The sequence below is a fragment of the Bombus huntii genome, chromosome 12 (assembly GCF_024542735.1).
Source record: "Bombus huntii isolate Logan2020A chromosome 12, iyBomHunt1.1, whole genome shotgun sequence".
In the NCBI taxonomy this organism is placed as follows: domain Eukaryota; kingdom Metazoa; phylum Arthropoda; class Insecta; order Hymenoptera; family Apidae; genus Bombus; species Bombus huntii.
In genome coordinates, this window is record NC_066249.1 from 1848256 (window position 1) to 1866672 (window position 18417).

The 18417-nt window shown below is 27.3% G+C and overlaps 4 protein-coding genes across 7 annotated transcripts in view; 2 read left to right on the forward strand and 2 right to left on the reverse strand.

The window, feature by feature from the left end:
* LOC126872009 (uncharacterized) overlaps nt 1-848 on the forward strand; it is a 40126-nt gene extending 39278 nt beyond the window's left edge. For both annotated transcript variants that reach the window (XM_050631467.1, XM_050631468.1), the window contains one exon: nt 92-848. In XM_050631467.1, the coding sequence (XP_050487424.1) occupies nt 92-445 (354 nt within the window). In that variant the 3' untranslated portion in view covers nt 446-848. The remainder of the gene's footprint in view (nt 1-91) is intronic.
* On the reverse strand, nt 816-5482 carry LOC126872002 (translation initiation factor IF-2, mitochondrial). 2 transcript variants are annotated; one of them, XM_050631449.1, is made up of 12 exons: nt 5334-5482; nt 4183-4283; nt 3767-3905; nt 3348-3658; nt 3095-3255; nt 2732-2958; nt 2381-2651; nt 2049-2302; nt 1689-1974; nt 1457-1621; nt 1230-1370; nt 816-1069 (listed from the first exon to the last, which is right to left on the reverse strand). In XM_050631449.1, the coding sequence occupies exons 2-12, from the start codon at nt 4218-4220 to the stop codon at nt 897-899; spliced, it is 2166 nt and encodes a 721-aa protein (XP_050487406.1). In that variant the 5' UTR covers nt 4221-4283; nt 5334-5482; the 3' UTR covers nt 816-896. The 2 variants fall into 2 exon arrangements, with proteins under 2 accessions (XP_050487406.1, XP_050487407.1); XM_050631450.1 differs by lacking the exons at nt 4183-4283; nt 5334-5482 and having other exon boundaries at nt 3753-3895.
* Nucleotides 5461-14139, forward strand: LOC126871998 (beta-mannosidase). The gene is made up of 15 exons (XM_050631435.1): nt 5461-5609; nt 5776-5891; nt 6031-6678; nt 7723-8706; nt 8784-9105; nt 10478-10507; nt 10586-10732; nt 10824-10972; nt 11049-11254; nt 11320-11563; nt 11642-12368; nt 12438-12866; nt 12942-13153; nt 13236-13457; nt 13528-14139. The coding sequence occupies exons 1-15, from the start codon at nt 5519-5521 to the stop codon at nt 13774-13776; spliced, it is 4776 nt and encodes a 1591-aa protein (XP_050487392.1). The 5' UTR covers nt 5461-5518; the 3' UTR covers nt 13777-14139.
* LOC126872001 (transmembrane protein 245) lies at nt 13978-18355 on the reverse strand. Of its 2 annotated transcripts, XM_050631447.1 has the most exons (9): nt 17526-18355; nt 16506-17435; nt 16269-16433; nt 16002-16200; nt 15730-15914; nt 15545-15645; nt 15438-15455; nt 15058-15360; nt 13978-14971 (listed from the first exon to the last, which is right to left on the reverse strand). In XM_050631447.1, exons 1-9 carry the CDS (start codon nt 18039-18041, stop codon nt 14788-14790), a joined length of 2601 nt encoding a protein of 866 aa, XP_050487404.1. In that variant the 5' UTR covers nt 18042-18355; the 3' UTR covers nt 13978-14787. The 2 variants fall into 2 exon arrangements, with proteins under 2 accessions (XP_050487404.1, XP_050487405.1); XM_050631448.1 differs by lacking the exon at nt 15438-15455.
* Between the last annotated feature and the right edge of the window lie 62 nt (nt 18356-18417).

Here is an 18417-nt window from a genome sequence, read left to right on the forward strand (position 1 = left end):
CAATTCTATCTAAGTTGCAATTAAATTTCTTTTTAATCCACCAAGATATAAATTATAACATAATAATTTTTAATTATTTAATTATTTTTAGGATTGCGAAGGTGGTCTAGAAATACAGACTCCTTACGGTGAACGATGGGGAAGAGTTGGTCATCTCCCAGGTGCAATTTTGGTGAACACTGGCGATATATTAGCGAACTGGACAAACAATCAATTACCAGCATTAAGACACCGAGTTGTTGTACCAGAACATTGTGGTCGAGGTCGTCATTCCATTGCATTTTTCGTGCATCCAGATACTAATACTCTTATCGAGCCTTTAGATACAAAAATCGCACAAGCCAACCAAGAACCAGCATTGTGTCGTTTACAGAAAAAGAAACGCGGTGTTATGACTGCGTATCATCATATTCAACGTCGACTTCGAGAAACTTATGCTTCTTAACGGTGTTAACACAATTATATCTTTTTGTTTCTGGATAAAAATGTCTTAACTTATCATTGAAATTTGAGTTGAAAAAGACTTGAAATTTTTAAATACCAATGTAACATGATCAATTCTTATGATTCTATGACATTATACGTTTTTTTTTAAAGAAGCTAATACACCAATAAGAGACAGAATAATCAACTACCGATTATGATAAAATGGCTCATCCATATCTGTTTCAAACAAAGGAAAAGTTCCATCGATAAAGTGCAAGAACTACAGTGTTGCATCACTAAGGCAATAATAAAGAAATTTGTACTTACATTTTGTAAAAATCCATTTTATATAAATAATTTAATATGCCATTAATAAAACGGAAGACAGGTCAGTGATTTGTCATTTGTATTTTTTTATTTTATATTGTCTATATACTATTCTGTAATTTTCTAAATACAACGATATCCAATTAAAATCCAGGATCCCAATCAAGCTTTTGTTTCTCCCTTTTTATTATGACACAAATAATATTATCTCCAGGTTGGAATGATATTGTTGGATCTTCAAATCTGAGACCACATTCGAGATTAGTTTCTATCGACGACATTTCATCCTTTAAATGCCTCATTGATACCAATCTTCCTATAACAAAGTATTCAAATATTGTTGATAACAATATAAAAAATGTATGTTACAGGTATTAAAATTAATATTCAATGGAAAATAAAATACTAAATGAAATTAATAAGACATAAAGTAGTGGATTAGTAAATGAATTTCATAATTGTCATAACAAATTTACCTGTAAAAATATTTTCATTTCCTCTTACTATATGATACAGTCCAGATTTTAAAAGAACGCCTTTAACGCAACGGCAACCTGCAACGCTTACTTTCTTATTTTTTTCATTTATATCAAATTTTTGTAATACCGTTGCTTCACCTATATTTAAAAATCGAAAAGAAATCATTATTAACATACAATATTTATATTATAATTATCTGTTATATAATATCAATAATCATTACCTGTTATTTCTTCGATATTGACTTCAGGTAGTAAACTATTAATTTCTGCCTTAACATTATCGATAAGTTTATATACAATGTTATACAGTCGAAGAGGTATGCCTTTTGCAGTGGCCTCTTCTTCTACTGTTTTAATTGCCTTTACATTAAACCCATAAATAATTGCTGAGAACAGATAAATAATTTAGAGTAATGTATAGTAATATATAACATTATTTTAAAATTTTGTTACCTTTAAATGTACCCGCTAATTCTATGTCCGAGCTTGTGATGGATCCAACACCATAGTGAACAATGTTTAGTTTGCATATTTTATCACATTTATATGAGTCAAAAATATCTAATAATGCCTCGATACTTCCTGCTACATCACCTTTTATAATAATATTAACTCTTGGAGTAGGATCCTCTATTATACGTTTATTTTTTTCTTTTTCAGCCAGTTTTTCCCTCACCTTTCTCATTACTGTTCTATCTCTTCCAAATGTTCTTCTAATTTCTAACAGCTTTCGATAATCCTATAATAGTGAGAAATATAGGTTGTACTTTCATAAATAATTAAAGTATACATTCTGTGTCCACTGAATATTACAATGAGATGTTTTTGTAGCCTTTGGTCGGCAACAGCTTTATGTTGTTTAGCTAAAGTTTCATTGTGCTCTTTCTCTCTAAATTTTAGAACTTCTTGCAATATTTTATCATTTTCTACTTCTAGCATTTCATCTCCAACATCAGGTAATTCTTTCCATCCAATGATTTGTATTGCATCCGATGGTTTAGCTTCCAAAATAGGGTGGCCGGAATCATTAAACATAGCTCTTACTTTAACCCATGCTAGTCCAGAGACTATTAAAAAATAAGGAATATCAATAAAAATTATTTTAATATATTTAATTTATAAAAGTTAGTATTGCTATTTTTTACCTAACAAACATCCTTTCTTTAAAGTACCACGCTGAATTAAAGCCGTCACTAATTTTCCACGACCAACATGATTACTACACTCAATAACAACACCTTCTACTAAACCTGCAGGATCCCCTTTCAAATCCATTAATTCCGCTTGTACAACTATAGCTTCTGTTAATTCTTGTAAATTAGTTCCCTTTAAAGCAGATATTTTCACACATTGTACCTCACCACCAAGTTCTTCAACTACAATTCCATGATCTGCAAGTTCATGTTGTGTCCTTTTCTGTGAAAACAAAATAATTAGAGATTTAAGAATTCTCAAATTCTGATTTTTAATCTGAACTCAGAGCTTTAAAACATTACAATATCAATGTTAGGTTTATCAATTTTGTTGATAGCCACAATAATTGGAACTTTGGCATTTTTTGCCATTTCTATACTCTGTAAGGTTTGTTCTTTGACACCATCATCAGCTGCTACTACTAATACTACAATATCTGTTGCATATGCCCCTCTATATCGCATAGAGGTAAAAGCAGCATGGCCAGGTGTATCCAAAAATGTTACTCGTTCTCCAGAATCCAAAGTTACTAAAATTTAAGTATAATAAAATATTTTTCTTCAAGTTATATATTTCATTTTTCAAAATTATATTTCAGTGAAATTTTAATTATATAATAATAAAATATATATAAATGAATATTTAAAGATTAATTTAGAACTAACCATCAAAGGCGCCAATGCATTGTGTAATTCCACCAAATTCAGACTGTGCAACAGACGTATGTCGTAATGCATCAAGTAAGGTAGTTTTACCATGATCAACATGCCCCATTATTGTTACCACTGGATGTCGTCTCACTAATTGAGACTTATCTGGTAGAGGTCTATACAAAATATAATTATATTACAGCCTTAAGAAAATTCACAAGAATTGCTATTTTGAATTAATTATTTAAACATATTAATTTCGTATTACCTTCTTGTAATGTCTTTATACTTTATATCTTTATTTGAAGTTTGCTTTGAAATAATTCTAGATTTTGCACCAAGTTTTTTAATTATGCTAGATATTAATTGTCCACCTGATAAAATACTATTTTTATTGTAAATATTTTTACCACTTACAATATGAAGTACATCTAAAATATCGTTAATATCCCTTTTAGCAGAGTTTGCTAATTCTTTAACTGTCATATTTTCCCATACTTCTATTACTGGGAATGACTTTTTTTTAAATTGTTCATTTGAAAAATTATTTAACATATCTTCATTAAATACCATAGTTTTCTGAAAATAATTTATAATTTTATTTATGTACATATATTGAATATAATACAATAATATGTACCAATATGTACATGTATATATAATGTATTAATACGTTTTAAATCATACTTCTCGATTATTTCTTCGTTTAAAAGAAGCTAGAGTAATATGATAATATTGCCGTTGAATATGTAATACATTCAAGGTTTGTAAAGTATGATTTATATTTTGTTCTCGCCATACTACTTCTGATACTTGCCTTGATAAACTATAAATAAATAGATTACATTAATAAAAAATATATTTAGTGATACGCATTAAATACATTAAGCATTATAAATAATAACATTAAACATATTAAAATATTTATAATTTAGGACTAGCATTAAATTATAAAAGAAGGTTATGTTTGCGATCCAATACTGTCTACAAATAAACAATAACAATAAGTATTATATGTAAACATATGTTTAGTGTATTAACGAATGTATTAAGAGCAAAAAAAATACTTCTAATTTATAACATTAAACAAAAATATAAAATACCCAGATTGAATATATGCTCTGACTATGGACGCAGTCATATTTATTTTTATCCATTAAAATCGTACATCCATGTCCCATCAGAGAGCGTTGTGTTGTTGCGTCTTAAAATTATATTTAAGTATAAAGATATGAAGGCAAATTGGTCCACATGACTGTGTTTCAAACTAATAGAGATGTTTATGATTTTTCATAACAATGCATGCATTCATTTTACAACAATGCATTGTGCAATGATAAAAAATTTTAGATTAAATTTTAGATTACGTTAATGGAGCCCAATAGATTTTTTGAGGAAGGCAACAGAATTTGATATTCGAATTATATTTTATTATGTGGATTATATAGTTCATCTAATACGGGTCTTAATAAATATTTTGTCCTTTGTTTAAGATCTATTTCTTTGGCAGATTATCCCCATGAAATAAATGTAGGAATTAATGCTATTAATAATAATAACAAGGTAATTAATGATCATTGTAGTTCTCAAGTTGGAAATTCTGGTAGGTGTAAGCACATGGTACGCATTCACCTTGAACGCACATGTATTATTTTTTAATAGATAATTAATAGTTTATTTGATATTTTTGACTATGATTATAAATGTGATTTATTTGCAAAATTAATATGATAAAGGAATCAATTGAACAACTGGGTTAGTCGGTCGCAGCTTTTAGGTGGTTTTTAACGTTTTTGGTATAATTGTAGTATGTAACCAGATATATATCCAGAAAGGAATCTCCTTTTTAAGATTGATAATTTTCAGCAATTGTGAATACTTCCGCTAAGTGGGATACTTTTACTTAGGCTTATAAATTACATTGTTAAAATTTTAAGAAGGTGGAGAGTGGTCCAACTAAATGGGATTATTTGTATAATTAAATATTTTAAATTAATTCACTTCATTCTAGAATAGATATATTTATACTATTTTAACATTAAATCAGTTAATAATAAAATTTTCTCTATTTTATAATTTCGTAAAATATGATAAATTACATTAGTAACATACATCTAAATCTATTTATCTATTCACGTAAGTGGATTTCAAAAATCGAACAATCTGAAATTGCTTATCATCAATATCGATATATTCTTTTGGTTCGATGTCACTAATCTTCAGGTTATCCATATAATATAATACATTCGCTTACCTCTTTCCATCAATTTTTGTTCTTTCGTCATCGTTGTCCATAAATGGATATTATTGAAACAATTAAATAGTAATGAGGAAAAATTCGAAATTACAAATCATAAGCTTTTTACAATTAAATTACAATTTGGTACGTAAAATACGTTTTGTTGACAGTTTCTGATCTAAACGTGCGAAATTACAAATATGTCAGATAGCATGGAACGAGATAAAGTTGAGATGTTCACATCTAAAGAAAGGGAAGAAGAAGAAGAAGAAATGAAACGAGAACTTATAGGTACCTGAATCTTACTCTTTTTAATAAAATACTTTTATTAAAAGCATTAATTTTATTAATTATTTTTCTTTTAATCATAACAATTTTATCATTTATATATTTATATATATATCATTTATTTTATTATTTATGTATATATTTTATCATTTTATAAAATAATTTTCAGATATGAAAATGTACGAGACATGGTATACTTACAAAGATATGAAAGAAATTTTAGGGTTTATTAATGAATCTAAGGATATGGCAAATATGGCTAATGATGAAAAAGATACACAAAAGGTTGATTTACTCATATTTAATAAAGTCTTTGTTTATTGTGAACATAATTGTTCACATTTATAAAAATCATGGAATATGTATTATTGTAGTATATTATATGCAATATGTAATTAAGATATGTATATTAATATGTTTTTAGGAATTAATCCAATCTTCTAGTGAATGTACCTCCGAGGTAATGCTCAAGGCAAATTTAACACAAGAATTGGAGATACAAGAACACAATGATGCAACTCAGTCGATACACTCTTATAAACCTAATCATACATCACCAATACATGAAAGAGCATCTTCACATGGATGTAGCAATTCTGATCTTGCTGCTGCTATTGCTGATTCAAGAAACCCTATGTACAGAGGGAAAAAATTTGATAGCAAAGATACATTTATTAGATTACAAGACAATTCAAATATCCGAGATAATTATTCTCATAGCACGAGTAAATATATTTCTTTAAAATCAAAAAATTCTTTACAAGATTCAGATATTATAAATAGCTCAGAAACAAAAATGGACACACATTCTGAATGTGATCAAAAATTGGATCGATGGCAAATTAATCCACTTGATTCTTGTGTTAGCGAAAATGATGTGCCTTTGCAAGAGCCAAATCGGCCAGTAGTTGAAGATCGCATGCCATTTAGATTATGCAAAGATGCACAAACACCTGAGACGCTTGAGAAGTTACTGCCTGAATTAAACTTTTATTTGAAACAAACAGCAGAGTTGTGGCATAGTTGGCACCGTACTACCGATACTAAGTTTCAATGGGGGTCACCCATTCAGGTGGGTACCTCCATCCAATCCATTTCTTACAGATCCTATCATTAATGAATATAAGAAAATATTGGATTATTCGGGAGACTTCATTGATTGGAATTAACATTTCTAAAAGCAGAAATTAAGTTCTGCTATGTTTTTAGTGAAATTGAGATATTGGCTCTTATCTAGAATGCTCAATTCTATTCATTCTATTCAGTGGATATACTCTAATCTCACTGTCATTTATCCTACCTTTTACAAAACTTTTTTAATAACGAGGAATTGAATACTCTAGTAACCTGTGAAAATTGTTTAAAGTGTAAATTGTCATTTCCCAAAAAAATCCTTCAAAAAATGATATTCATGAAGCTATTTAATAGATGGCTAAAAAGTCAATATAAGGAATGATATAAATGTATATTCGACTAAATTAAATCGAAATCAAATTCATTCTATTAAATTTTACTATGAACTTTCTGAACAATCCAATATTTATTTTTTTTTTTGCATATAAGTTAAATTCTTCGTAATACAACATTGTGCCATGGAAAAAAAAATTACCTGTATGCACAGATTTATGTTTAGAATGATAATGTTTTCTCCTAAAATATTCATAATTTTAATATAAATTTCTATTGATTCTTTTCAATAAAAAATGTGTAACTATTTATTAATATAATATCTCTTTGGCATAAATAGTATCAAATTTGATGTTGTCTCTTATGCTTAAAATTAGCAGTACAATGGTTGTGATAAAATTTAACTAACATATTAAAGATAACTTTACTGGCAAAGTTTACATATTTTTTATTTATATATATACTGATAAGATAATTTGAGAACAAATAACATTAATGCTTTATATAAAACTGATCGAAGATTATGATTGGTGTTTCTTATAAAAGTTGTAAAGTTTGCATTTATACAAACATATGTATTTATAAGTGTTTATAAAGAAAGAACAGTAATTAAAACTGTAAGCTACAATCTTTGAATAAATCATATTTCTGTAAAAAAAAGAATAGTTTTATTGTTATAATTCTAATCCTTCTTTCAACATTTCTATAGGTGGGTCTTGCTAAAGATAATTTGGATAAAAAATTAGTAAAAGATTTTAAGACTGATCAGAATCAAATGGAATGTACAAACAAACATAGCAATGAACGACCTCATAAACGTAAATCAACTATGATTCTTTCTTCTTTCTCTGATATAACATATTCTAGCAGTGATGAGGATGAAAATACTATTAAAAAAAAGAAAATTCAGTCTCATGAAGATACAAACAGGGTATTACGTTCAAATAAAATGGTATGTACTGCTAGATGCAGTGAAAAAAATAAAAATTTAAACCAAGACAATGATAGCAGTCTCTTAGCAGATAATATGGAAATTGAAAATTTTAAAACAGACTGTAAAAAAGAATCTAAAGAATATTTATCATCTGAATCAATTCCCTTATGTCCAAAAAAAGTACCTCATAATATTAGAAGAAGTATTACTAAAAGGAGAGAACATGTTATTAATATGTCTTCTAGCAGTCCATTAGCACATAGTAGCAATGAAAAACAAAATGCAATAACTTTAATATCTAAAAATAAAGGTAGTATTCTCACTGATGAAAAAATTCTCATAGAATTAGAAAATGATAATGCTAACGACAATGTTAAAATAATGTTTGAGAGTACAGAAACTAAACCATTACCAAAGAAAGGTTTTTCAAGTAGAATAAACAATGTATATGTTTCTTTGGAAAAACTTCAACTTGAAAAACGAAAAAGGCATGAAATTGAAAAGGAAGAAGCTGAGAAGAAGGAAGCAGACCAAAAGAAAAAGAAAGAAGAATTTTATAAAAAACAATTAGAAGGAAGGCAAAGAAGAGAAAAGCAAAAAGAAGAGGAGGAAAAGCATAAAGAAGGAAAAACCAAAAAGTGGAATACTATAGTAGACGTGAAATCTTTAAAAAAAACTAACAAAGATGAAGAAAGATTACAAGGTTTAAATAGACAAAACAAGTGTACAACATCAGTAAAGGATAACATGTTGTACGAGGTAATCATATCCTTTTTTTTCTTTTTAGTAATATATACAGGTAAAATGTTATATATTTGTGCCTCAATTCTTTTTAGGACGATAGTACTTCTGTATCTAGAGAAATGAAGATAACAGAGAATAATGTCACAAATAATGTAAATTGCCCCATTTGTAATAAATCTTTTCCAAGTGATAAAATAGAAACACATGCTGCTGGATGCGAACAATATATATCTGATAATGAATACGAAAATGATTTATATATAGTGGAAAATAAATCATCACCAATAGGCATTAACAATACTGAAATTCTTGAATGTGGTGTTTGTTCAAAATATAAAACCACTAATGGAATACATTATGAAGATCATGTTAATAGTTGCTTACAAAGACAGCATGAAGAAGAATCGTCAAATGGTAATTATTCTCATTTTCTCTTTAAATTAGATGTAAACAAAGTTATATATTAACAATATCGTATATTTTTAGAATATTCAAGCAATGAAACCAGTAACATTCCTAATTCGCCTATTCGTTGTTTCCGACCAATTAGTGAACAAACTCATTCACATATAGATTATAGAAGACAATTCTCTTCAGACAGTAAAAGACAAATATATCCTAGTAGAAAAAGAAAACATTAACAAGTACTATTGCTATCTTTAAAACAATAAATGTATATGTATGTATGACATATATATACACTGATAAAAGAATTGATATTCTATCATGCTTTTAATGGTACTGTTATACTATTCATATCTATCAGAAAAAGATTATAACAATATGAAACGTACACCTCAAATTTCTTATAAAATACATAACATATAATTCTTTTTGCGTTTATTATAGCATTCCATGTTTTGTAAACATTTATGTATATGTGTGTATTCTTTTATTACAAACATATTTATTACTTTGGATCAAAACTAAGTTAAAATATTTTTATTTACTTCCTGTTTGTTATCAAATAACAAAGTAGTGATTAAAATCAGAAACGTTATTAAAACATCAGTTTATTTCTTTGTGGGTAATTAATTGTACAGTTCGCACAGTAAATTTAAATGATATAAATTAAAGATTCTTGTTAAAATGCTTAAACGAAACTATGTTTGACAAAAAGGAACGTATAAGAGATTAAATATATAATATCAAGTTTTGTAGATCAATTGTAAGCATTTATACTGTATAGTAAAATGTATTTTTCTACAAATGATTCTCGTTGTGAATAAAATATTATATTATGTCTTTTGTATTATTTATTCTAAATTAATTATAAGTAATGTGTTAAAAACTACAAATCATAAAGATAGTTAAATATTAATTATGTATTGAAATTATATTTACATCAAAAAAATATACTCATTGTCATAACAGGATATAAGAAACACGATTATGTAAGATGAAATTAAATAATATTCAAGATAATTTAATGAAAGAAATACTTATATTGATAAACAGATACATATCTCAAATATACATGATAAGAATTCAGTTGAATTTAGACTTACATACATACGTATTACAGCTTACATATATATAATATTTATAAAAATAATTATCAAAATCTCTATATAGTATAAAAAATTTATTGAATTGTCGTAAAACAAGTATTATGAAAACAATTTTTCAATTTATAGTCATTCTACTTTTGATTAACAGCACTTTGTCCCTAACCTTAGATGGTTCATGGATAGGTATTAAATATGTTATATAAAATACAATAATAAAACTTTTTTTTATATAATATCAATCCTATCAATATATAATATATGAATTTCTGATTTAGGTAAAATTACGACCAATAAACATGAACATGGTAAGAATTTTTTTAAATTCTCTAATATTATTATTATATTAATTATTACTAATTATGATATTAATTATATCTTTTTAGAAATCATATTTCCTGCAACTGTACCAGGAGGAATTTATACAGATTTGAGCAAGGCACATATTATACCAAATAATTTTAATGAAAATAATGATGTAACTAATCGATGGGTTGGTAATCAATCAGTTACTTACACTAAAGGTTTTTATGGTAATTATTTTAGATTTTTTAGTATAAGAACGTTAATATGTTTATACAAGTGTTCTTGATTTTAAATAAATTTTTAATATTTGTATTACAGTAAACAACACCTTATTGAAAGCACCTAAAGTAGTATTAATTTTCCATGGTGTAGATACATTTGCTACAATCATTTTAAATGCACAAAAAGTTGGAGAAACGTCAAATATGTTTTTAAGATATACATTTGATGTAACAAAATACTTAGAAGTAATTAATTCATTTTTTATTTATTCATATCATACAATTATTTATTCTATTTATTTATTAATATTCTACTTTTCAGAGAGGAGAAAATTTATTGGAAGTTTCTTTTTCTTCCCCTGTTAAAGTAGCTGAGGCCTTACACAATAAACAAGCATTGAAGTATGTTATTCCTCCAATATGCAATCCAGATAGTTACAATGGAGAATGTCATGTAAATTATATAAGAAAAATGCAAGCAAGTTTTTCTTGGGATTGGGGTCCAGCTTTTCCATCAATGGGTATTTGGTGTGTTTAATTTTATTATTTATTTACATTATTTGTTGTTACATATTAATCAAAAAGAATTTTAGGAAAAGTGTAGAAATAATTCCCATAAATGAAATTTATATTATGGATGTTACAACAGATATTCATAAAGAAGGAAAATTTTGGAATGTTATAATCACATTATTTCTTGAAACTACCTCACAAAATAACACAACTTGTCATATCTCATCTATTCTTAATATTAATGAACAATCAAATATTCATAATACCAGCAATGTTAATTTACAAACAGACACAAAAAGTACTATACTTCTTAAAGTACCTACGGTACGTTCCCAATAGTGGCATATAATTTACTAATATTTGACCGATATATGCTTTTAATAAAATAATATTTTTACATAGAACCTTGTACATGAATGGTGGCCGAATGGTTATGGCAATCAAACTCTTTACTCATTAACTGTAACTGCAGTTACTTCTACTAATGTTAAGCAGAAAACTATACGCATTGGTTTTAGGACAGTAGAGCTTGTACAAAAGACTCTGAAACAAGGATTAAGCTTTTATTTTCAGATAAATAATATTCCAATATTTGCGAAGGGTAGTAATTTCATACCAGCTAGTATTTTTCCTGAGTTAACTACTAGGACAGATACAATTAAACACTTATTGACATCTGCCAAGGAAGCAAACATGAATATGCTTAGAGTATGGGGAGGTGGACTTTATGAATCCGAATTATTTTATAATATAGCTGATGAATATGGAATCATGATTTGGCAAGATTTCATGTTTGCATGTGGAATGTATCCTACTACAAAAGACTTTCTTGAATCAGTTAAGAAGGAAGTAATACAAAATGTACAAAGATTAAAAAATCATCCTAGTATTGTTCTCTGGGCTGGAAATAATGAAAATGAAGCAGCTCTATATGGAAATTGGTATGAAACTGGAACTAAGCAAATATATAAAACTGATTATATCAAACTTTATGTAGATTTAATTAAGAAAGAAGTAGAACAACTTGATTCCACACGACCTTTTGCAATATCTAGTCCTAGTAATGGATTGTATACAGAGAAATATAATTATATTGGAAAAGATCCATATTCGAAGTTATTTGGAGATGGTAAAATATATTTTTTCACTATAGAAACAGTTTGTATTTGAAAGCAGGTGTAATATAATAATATTTTAGTTCATTATTACAACTATTTTAATAATGGATGGGATATGAACCAATATCCTCGTGCAAGATTTTCGTCTGAATATGGGTTTCAATCGCTACCGTCAATTTATACTATGTTGCCGGTTACAAGAACTATTACTGATTTAGATATAGACAGCAACTTCTTTAAACATCGTCAACATTTACCATTAGGAACAGTATATTTGAAGAATCTTATTTCAAAAAATTTAAAATTACCTGACACTCAAGATAGTCTAAAAAGATTCGAAAATTATGTATATTTAAGCCAAATTAATCAGGCTGTTTCGGTAAAAATACAAACAGAGTTTTATCGGCAATCAAAGTCGGATTTGAACGAAATAGGAGAGGGAATGACAATGGGTGCTTTATATTGGCAATTAAATGATGTTTGGCAAGCTCCATCTTGGTCTTCCATAGGTAGATGATGATTACTGAAAATAGGATGTAATATTTAAATTTATTTTGATGCCATTGATAATCTTATTTATTTAGATTTTGATGGACGATGGAAAATGCTTCATTACTATGCTATGGAATTTTTTGCACCTATTATAGTTACATACTATATTAATGATATGCAGCTTTTAATCTATATTGTCTCTGATATGACATATTCAATAAAAAATGCTATTTTAGAAGTGAATCTTTATGCATGGAATAGCATAAAACCTGTACAATCATATGTTCATCCTAATATAATTATTGTAAGTATATGACAAAAACACTTAGCAAATAAAAGAAATGCTTTTATATTAAAACCTTGCAATCAACATTTCTTTTTAATAGGAAGCAAATACAGTAACTAAAATTCATAATAATTTACTAGAATATTCATGGATTTTAAATTCTACAGCACTTAATGAATGTCAATCTAACTTTAGTACTAAAAGTAATTGTATTACAACACTCACCTTGAGAAACAAAACTGGAATTCCAATAGCACCAAGAAATTACATATATCCAAGCAATGCTCTGAAGAACATTGCATTACCAATTGCAAATGTTTCTGTAAGTTCATCCTTGAATCTGCAAAAGAGATGTTATGCATTTTTGTTTAATATGAAATATTTCATTTTAGATAAAAGTAAATGATAATCATTTACCTGGAAGATATTTTAATTATCCAGATATTGAACTTGAATTAATAACAAATAATATAGCACTTTTTGTATGGCTAGAAGCTGGTAATGTTTGTGGTCGTTTCTCAGAAAATGGTTTCCATATGTTTGAAAATAATAAAAATGTTACTTTCCATGCATGTGAATTTATCACACCAGAAGTGCTAAGAAAATCTTTGAAAGTTACTACACTTTCTGGTATTTATTAAATTCGTCTAATACTGGCAACTCTCTGATTCTATGTAAATAATGATTGTTTACCTTTGTAATATTAAATTTCAAGTCCTTCGTGGAAAATATGTCTCGCGATGTAAATAAATTTCGAATCCAATAAGAATAACCAGAATAATTAGAAGTATACTAATTATTAAATACATTAAATTTGACATTTTGCTTCGTTAACTTATAAATTTATCTCTAATTTTGGACAATTTTTTATTGGTTACTATTGAAAATTATACAATGGCTTTTTATAACAAAATATAACATAAATATTGAAGTTAGTACATTATCACAATGAAACATAAAATCAATGTATACAATATGTATAATAAACAATATTATTAAAGAGAGTATATATAATTAATATAATTAGATTATTAAAAAGAATATATACAATTAAACATTATTATATATTTGTTATTTTTCTATTAATCAATAATATCAGGAGTTAATAATTTTAAAATAGTACGTGTACTTTCTTTTTCTATCAAATTCTAGTATTTAATCTTAAAAACTACGGAAAAATAATTTATTGAATTGATGCAATAACGCACTTACAATGCTAATAAGCGTAAGCTGAAATTTGTTTACTGAATTTTTTTTAAATATATTATTAGCAAAACACTTTATAAAAATATACAAAGCAAAATATACAAAAATATACAAGCAATTTTTCTATAAATATATGTACATGTAACAAAAATTACATGTTATAATAAACTATCTTTTTTAAAGACTAGATAAAGATATCTTATTTTGTAAATAGTATTGTGTGTTAAAATTCTTCATAAAGATAAAAGTTATTTTTTTATGAACGTTATTATATGAACGTTAAACATTTATAAATATGACTTATGTTTGATCGTTTTTAAGCTTCATTTAAAGCACATGTTAAATGTTAAGATTTACCACTGCCTATATTTTTAAAAGTTAATCTACCAAGATCGGTTAATTTTTGTTCAACTATTCAATAATAAGTATTATTAACAACTTCCCTATTACTGTTTAATTTGTGCATATGAGGGTATAACTTCTTCTGATGGCGAATGTAGGTAACGACGACTTAGATTAATTGCTACCATTATACAGCATAACAATAAGGGACCAAAAATGGCACCTTCTACACCTAAGCAAAAGACACCACCTACTATGGAAAGACCTGTCAGATATGGATGTCCACCCCTAAAGTAAAAAAGCGATTAATGTAAATGTAGTTATATGTATCTAAATAAATATATCTTTATTGCAATTTTTAAAAATTATAGTACCCTTTAATTTCTTTGTAGAATTCAGTTACCACAATATTGCAAGGAAGAAAATGAAACATGAAAAACAGAATAGCAGTCATAGATCCTTGAGTAAACCAGAGTTCCAAAGTAGCTGGGATGCAAGCAAAATATGCATCCAAAAATGGCACGGCACCGAGTATTGTTGCAAAAGCTGATGGTAAATAAATTATTTTTACTTGGAACAAATTATGTGTAAACCATGTCCACATGCCAAAGAAAGAAGCAAGTTTAAATGTTGCAGCAAATACTCCAATTACTGCTTCTTGTAATGCTACAGCAAACCTACAAAAGATAAGATGTTAGGCTTCTCTTCCAAAATACGTAATAGGATATATTTTTATAATTCAATATATACATACCCCTCAACATGGAGAGTGCTTATAAATAAGAAAATTAATTTTTCAAAATAATTTGTATTACAAATGATACAAAATATATTGATGTATTATAAAATCTAAACATTTACCTGTGACAATTAATAGGACTAAATACTGTAGTTAACTCAATGGGTTTGTATGTTTTTTCACTAGAACTAAGGAGGTAAAAAAGCGTCGTAAAAAACACCACCTTAAAATGAAATTTCTATTACATAAAATATATATTCTAAATATTTTCAAAATATATACGCGTTTTTTGTAATTAATTGATTACCATACTGAGAGTGAAGTTAAGTACTGCTGATCCACTCATAAGTATAATATAAAATAATTCTGTAAAAATTGTTAATATCACAGACATATTTCCCTTCACTATGCTCCAAATGGAGTCCAACACTGACATACAAATCCCAATATTTTCTTTTACAAAGTTTTGTATATTGGTCATGTTAAACAGTTCTACATAAAAAGAGAAGAACAAACACATTGAATAGATCTGGATAGTGCTGCATTTAATTGCATTTAATTTTAAATGTGAAATCTTACGTAAAGGTGTTTTGCCAAAACTTTCTTTGAAGCTTTCCCACACTGAATAAGCTGCTGTAACATCTACAGTAGGTCCAATTAAATCAGGACTTTCATTAGACATCATCCATGCTTGATAAAGTCTATCCCAAAGTTCTAAAACTTTCTTTTCCAACTGTTCAGCCTTTGCAGTATCTAAATCTTTTACCAATCCTTTTATCTACATCATAGATTACATATTAGTATTGAAATATATTTAGTAATTATAAATATATACATATATCTTACTCCATCAGAAATAGCACTTCGTCCATATGTGTAAGCATTATCTAACACACTATTAACTGAATCTTCCCATTCTTCAGGTAACCAATCAATGTCTGAATTATTCATTAAAGATGAATTAAGTATCTCTCCAGTAATATGAATAAGATGCATACCTTCTGTATAAACCTAGGAAAAGCATAATAATTTATAATCATTTATAAGATGTATAAGGTAGCATTTATTATAGCTTCATTGTACCTGTATAGTTATAAAAATAGAGGTACAAGTAGTAAATATAAGTAGGCCAAAAATCACAGCAATTGTTACTACAGAATCAACTGAAGCTTTCAAGGCTTTTGTTAATTTTTCATCAACCATGATTCCAATTTTATATAAACCTCTAACATTAACTGGTAAGAGAGCTTGATGTCTTTCTATACACCATGTTTTTATAATTTGTATAATAATGTTGCATTGATTTTTAATCATCTTCCCTACTCCAAAATAACTCCCAAGTTGTTTAATAATATAAAAGGCTATAGGAATAATTAAAATGTATATCATCCACCTATGTTTCCAAAGGAGCATACCAATGCAAGCATATAATGCACCATACATGTATTTGTCAGTATCAACCTTATCACTTTCTATATCTATAGACATTCGTAATTCTGTTTTCAATCTTCTTAACAAATAACGATCACGTAATGGTATACTAGGTGGTTGCAGTCTCTTCATTACACCTCTATTATTTGCATCCAATGACATTGACTTGCTGGAGAATTTTTTAACTTTTGTTTCTTTGTCTTCTTCACTTATCTTGTCATCCATGCTCTCTTTACTGATATTTTCTACTTTTTTACTTTTAGAAAACGAAGGAAATGAATCTTGTTGTATATTTGTGGTTAAGTTATTTGTTAATGCAAAGCATATTGCTTCCATAAATGTCATTTGTTTATTTTCTAATTCTTGGTTTTCCACAATGCCTACTACCTCATAAATAAATCCTATCAAGTATAGTATCTGTAGTGTTATAAATACAATAATTTGATAAGCACCTAATATGTTTGAGACATATAAACTAATCATGAACCATATAACAAATGAGGTATAACGGAAATGTATGGAATTATTCGGTGTCCAATAAATATACAACACAGATAAATATCCAATAAGTATAAAAGCAATCTGTAAAAATTACATTACTATTATTGATCATTACCGATATGTGATGAAATATATTTCTTATGAAGCATTTTTTAGATAGTTAAAAGTTACCGTAAACGTGTTGCATGTTGTTATAAAAAATCCAGAAATAGTACTAAAAATTAGACATATTCTCCATATAAGGCAACTTAATATAGTAGGTATATAATGATATATAGTTAAAGGTATCGCACCCAATAAAAATGCACTGGCAATGTACTTAATGCGTTTCCATAAAAATGATCCTATACTGTCAGATACTTTGTCTACTATTTGTACAGGCAGCACCATTAAATTTATTATTAAAGGAGTATGAGACACTTCCGTTTTTTCAAACCATGACTGTACCATCGTAGTTAACGAATATTTGAAAGGGAATAGAACAGAGCCACATAATAGAGCCCAAATTAGAGGTTTTACAAAAGGTCTCAATATAATATATAATCCAAATCCTGCTGCTGAAACTAGACACAAGAAGAACAGTGCCACGGCATTATAAATGCCTTGTTTTAAGGCTTTTTCATGACCCGCACTGAAGCCGGACAGCATGTTAAAGAGGTTATCCATAGGCGACCGTGTACTATCCATTGTGAATACGTAATCAATTCACTATTAGAGCGCTTATTATTTAATTTTGAATTCTGTTACTATTTAACATTTTGTTAAGAAAAGTACAAAAATTATACTGAATAGAAGAATAGTAATAAGAATAAAGTTTACTGTAAGAAGTAACGAATACTGTTTACTGGTATTGTGCAGTAGTGATTAGTGAGTAGTCATGCATCGTGCAGTATCCCATATTCGCATATGTACATATGTATGTATGTATGTACACTATGGTATATCAATTAATGTCAATAAAAGAGTGAAATGACTGAAATCAGAATAAATAACATAATACATCATTCTACATTTAACATATTAGAAAATTTGTTTTTTTCTCTATTTAAAATAAAAGATAATT